Genomic DNA, 4,797 nt, shown 5'->3' with positions numbered 1-4,797 from the left:
GCGTCTGACACACCCGATTTCTATGCTTCCCTATTGCCATCTACCCTACCTTCTCTGGAACTCATCGAGGCCCGTTTCCCACCGGGCCGACTTCCTTTCCCTCTTCGAGCGTGGCGCCTTGCACAGGAGTACAATCTCACTTGGCTTTTCAACTACTCCAGGGCCCATCTCCCTCGTCTGCGAACACCGGAGTGGGAACCACCAGCGGCCACGATCATTCCTCGCTGGCTCTTTTCTACCAAGGGAGACCTGCCATCTGACCGCTTCGGCAGCTCTTTTTCGCGACCCTCGAACCTTACGCCAGAGATGCTACGGTTATCTATACGGATGGCTCGCTCTCCTCGGACTCGGGTGTTGCTGGTGCGGCTTTCGCGATTCCGGCCCTCGGCGTCGGCGCGAGGTCCTTCGTGGACTCCGGGCATCCTATCAACCGGGTTGAGCTCCTCGCTATCCAGATGGCTCTTTCATACGCGGTGACAAATGTGCCTGGTGAGTTGGTTATTTGCTCCGACTCTCAGAGTGCCCTCACCCAACTGCTGACGCGCTCTTCTGATCCGGTTGTTTCAATAATCCATGATCTATGTGACAATTATCCCCGCTCCGTCACTTTCCTTTGGTGCCCAGCTCACGTGGGAGTGCCAGGCAACGAAATGGCGGACAAACTGGCCGGGGTCACCCAGCTTCAACGTCCTCAGGGGGTACACTTCTTCCTTCCCTCGACACTCTCGGAGCTAAAGAGTGTCTGTGGGAAAGCGATCACCTCTTCGTGGACTCGCACCTGGCGGTCTCTCGCAGCCCAGTGGCTTCTCCTGGCTGCGAAGCCTAACCCTGACTCTCGAGCCGTTCTGGCCGTTCAACTTCCTAGACTGGAGGACACTCTTCTCGCGCGGCTTGGTTGTGGCAGACTTCCCACAAAGGCGGTTCTTCATCGTTTCGGGCTTCGGAACTCGGACTCCTGCCCTCGGTGTGCGGTACGAGAGGACGCCGAACACGTCCTGTTCGCGTGTGCCTCCTTCGCGACCCCTCGGCGGAATCTCTACCTTTCGCTCCAGGCGCGGGGTCTCCCGGACTCCGTGGTGGGTGTTCTCACCGCCGTTCACGCGGGTCGGCAAGATGTGATTTTGGACACTTGTAAACTTCTTCGTAAAGCTTTTCCGTGATGATTATGATTATTGTTCTTTTTGTATTTATTTTTCTGATGTGTATAACTTTCAGCGCGTTTGTTCTTTCTAAATAACGTTGGTTCGCGGACTTTTCTCCCTGTGCGCCTGGTGTGAAGGCCTCGTTGCTATATACACCAATCCCCGCTACTATTGTTATTCTGCCCCCCCCCCCCTTAGGCCTAATAATGTTGATAGTCCAAGTCTATACCTAGAGCAGGGGTAGAAACCATAGAAATAGAAATGAGACTAGAACCACGATCGGATTGGGGTGAGATGTACCAGCTAGAAGGCCGCCATTAGAGTGGAATCGCGCATATCCGCGCCATCTAGTAAAAAAAATTGAAACTAAATATGATCACGTGGCATAACGTCGTCTGGCTTGTTTATGTTCTTCGATCGTTTTACGACATTGCTGAGTTGTAAAAAAACTGATTTATTATTTTAACGACTATAATAAATTATTTAAGCAACTATGCAAATAATTACGTTCACAAGAATCTAAATTAACGTAAATTACATGTAAGCCACTTTTATAAACGTGATGATGGCCCATCCCCAACTCAAAGTCAAACATAAGTTCGGTGAAAATGAAAAACACTTATATTCCGAGATTAGTATAAAATTATTCCTATATTATACATACTTATGAAATGAGCATTTTATTTCTTGATGAAATCTGTGTTTACAGTCCAAAAAAACACGCAACTTTTTACCCTTTTTATTTTCCGCGGTTATGCTTAAACCACAAAATTTTCAAATTCAAATTCCCTGACTATTCCCGGTTTTCCCTGATCAGTTTAAGAGATTTTCCCTAACTTTGTTAAGGCTAAAATTTTAATTAGAAGTTAATAAATTTAAATAGACTTGTAAAAAGGTTATTGCAATGTTGAAGAAATTAGCCAAACTTTCAAGGAAATAAATGATAATCATAGAATTTGTCATAGATCTAGAGTAAAATTACCTTCAAAAAGTGTCAAGAGAAAATTGAATTCCCTGACTTTTGCCTGACGTTTTACAAATTATTAAAATTCATTGACATTTCCTTGATTTTCCTGTTCGCCCTGACAAAAGTACCGTCACTGCGCACGACGCACGACTTCAACATTTCCGCCGTAACCATGGCGACAACGTTTAATGCGCTTGTGAGATGGCGCTGATAGCCCGATTCCACCCTAATGGCAGCCTTCTAGCTTGCCCGTTTCCCTTGGGATTGGTGGAAAGCGCAGTGGTTCTAGTCTCACTGCTATTTCTATGGTAGAAACGTACGCGAAATGCGTTGTCTCTTGCGATTCCCTAGTGGGAGAGGTGGGGGTGGAAGTTTAGTCTGTTTCAGCGGGTTTGTCTGCTTCGGTATCTGGACCTCGTGTCCTCGTTCGGGCCTCGGACTAAAAATGGATCACGCTTATTGTCAAAAGAAACAACCCAAATCTAAAAAGCCGAATGGTTAGTATTACAATTTTAATTATCATCGATATAGTCATAAATTATTTGTTTTAAATATAATTTCAGGGGTAGACTTTAAAAAACGCTTCAAAATTAATATCTTTGTCCAATGAAGAGATTGAATCTCCTGATTTACCTTTTGTAAAAATAAGTTTAATATGCTTAATTTCAAATGTTTTTCTATATTTTTATTCTTTTTAAACAGCTTTGCTTCGAAAAAAATTAAGGCTAGAGGTCGGTGGAACCTAGGAGCAACAAACACAAGGAGAACGCAGCTAGCCTTTAAACACGCTAACGAAGGGTTGTGTACGAATTTCATTGGTCGAGCGTCACGAGCCTTTACGCTGAACGTTTTACGGGCGGGGGGGGGAAGACAATTTCCGAATTTTCCCCTTCCGACGGCAGCAGGCGCTAAAGCGTCTAGCCAATGAAAAACGTACACAAGAAAATCCACGACTTTTGACGGGTTGCGTTCTCCTTGTGTGGGGTGTTGTGTTTGTTGCTCCTAGGTGGAACGAATAAATTAACCGGCAAAATTTCGATTATAATAATAATAATAATGTTTTAATTCAGGATAAAAAAGCTGTACACTTATACGCGATACAAAAGATACTATAACGCTCGAAACAAAAGAAACTATTTACATTAATATTAATTGATACAATGATAGTGCCTGAAAAACGAAAATAAAAAACAGAATTTCACAAAAAAAATGATACATGAAGCGACAGTAATAAAATTTAAAAAAAAAGGTTAATTGTAAGTAATGCTGAAATGAACAACAGTTCAGCCTCAGTTTGTATATGTATCTAATCGACACTTGAATGCCGATGCGGAGGATTTGGTCTTAACGGCAGCCGGGAGATCATTCCAAAATTTAACAACCCGTTGGGTGAAGAAAAACCGCCTAGCTACCCCGTTGCACCACTTTTTACGGATTGTGGGAGCCTTTCGGCCCTCCCACTTGATGTCGAAGAAGTCAACTGCAGTAACATCATACAGGCCATAAATGATTTTGAAGGTGTCAACTAAGTCAGCGCGAAGACGTCTGTCCTTAAGGGAAAGAAGACCCAACCTTTTTAACCTTTCATCATATGGTAAGGTTCTGAACCCTGAAACTAGCTTCGTGGCCTTTCTTTGCACCCTTTCCAGCTTCTCAATGTCTTTGACCAGGTGGGGGGACCAAATGCTGGAACAGTAGTCTAAGTGAGGGCGAATGTAGACACTGTACAGGATTTTGAAAGATTTGACACTAAAATGAGCATATACAAAGCCCTTGTACCGCGCGCGGAAGCGGCTTTGCTACGGGTATCCCCGAACATATGGCCGGAAAGCGTGACCCCAAGGTCCCGAACCACAGCATGCGCCTCTATCGCTTTACCCCCCAAACTGTACTGATAGCGAGGGTTATTAGCCCCGCAATGGAGAACAACCGATTTAGTAGTGTTAAAGCTCATACCGTTCGAGGAGACCCAATGGGCCAAAGCATCAATGTCCCGTTGGAGTAATAGCGAATCAGTCTGTGAAGCTATTTTATGACCAATCTTATTGTCATCGGCAACAATTCGAGAAAAGACTCCTTGGTTACCAGAGGAAGGTCATTAATAAATATAACAAAAAGAGTTGGGCCTAACACAGATCCCTGAGGCACCCCACTGGTCACCTCACACCATTCCGAACAGACCCCACGCAGGACCACTCGCTGCGTTCGACCACTCAAAAAATCCGCGATCCAATTGACAATCAAAGGTGGAACCCCTAAATACTCAAGTTTCCGAAAGCCTCACGTAGGTCTAAATAGACCAAGTCAACGGATTGCCCCAAATCTAGGCACGTAGTGACTTCCTCAAGGGTTGAGAGGAGGTTCGTAAAACACGAACGTCTTAAGAGAAACCCATGTTGGTCTCTCGAGAAGAAAGATCGGCTAGTAAGGAACACCACCAAGTTGGCCAAAATTATTTTAGTCATTTTTCCTTTATAAAATGCTTTGAATATGTATTTAATGAACTACTTAGGTAATCAAACTGGTATGGTCTTAAAAAAAATTTTAATATTTAATATTTTTAATTAATATTTAAATATTGTTTTACAGTGCTAGAGAAAAATATTAAAATAAATCAAAGGCGCAAAAAAGCGCAGCTAATTATAATTTAGCTGCAAACTAGAAGCCCTATTTAACATATTGGTAAAA

The 4,797-nt window shown here is 43.8% G+C and overlaps 1 protein-coding gene across 1 annotated transcript; it reads left to right on the top strand.

The window, feature by feature from the left end:
* Nucleotides 1-455: 455 nt before the first annotated feature.
* LOC149925054 (uncharacterized) lies at nucleotides 456-1,160 on the top strand. Its single transcript, XM_090161693.1, has one exon. The coding sequence runs from the start codon at nucleotides 456-458 to the stop codon at nucleotides 1,158-1,160; it is 705 nt and encodes a 234-aa protein (XP_090017819.1).
* Nucleotides 1,161-4,797: the final 3,637 nt, after the last annotated feature.

The sequence above is a fragment of the Leiobunum rupestre genome, chromosome 10, assembly GCF_980474605.1.
Source record: "Leiobunum rupestre chromosome 10, qqLeiRupe1.1.hap1, whole genome shotgun sequence".
NCBI lineage: Eukaryota > Metazoa > Arthropoda > Arachnida > Opiliones > Sclerosomatidae > Leiobunum > Leiobunum rupestre.
This window is presented reverse-complemented; position numbering and strand designations above follow the sequence as displayed.

Excerpts from the sequence above, each read along its gene's own strand:
- LOC149925054 (XM_090161693.1), top strand. The coding sequence starts at position 456 with ATGGCTCTTTCATACGCGGTGACAAATGTGCCTGGTGAGTTGGTTATT.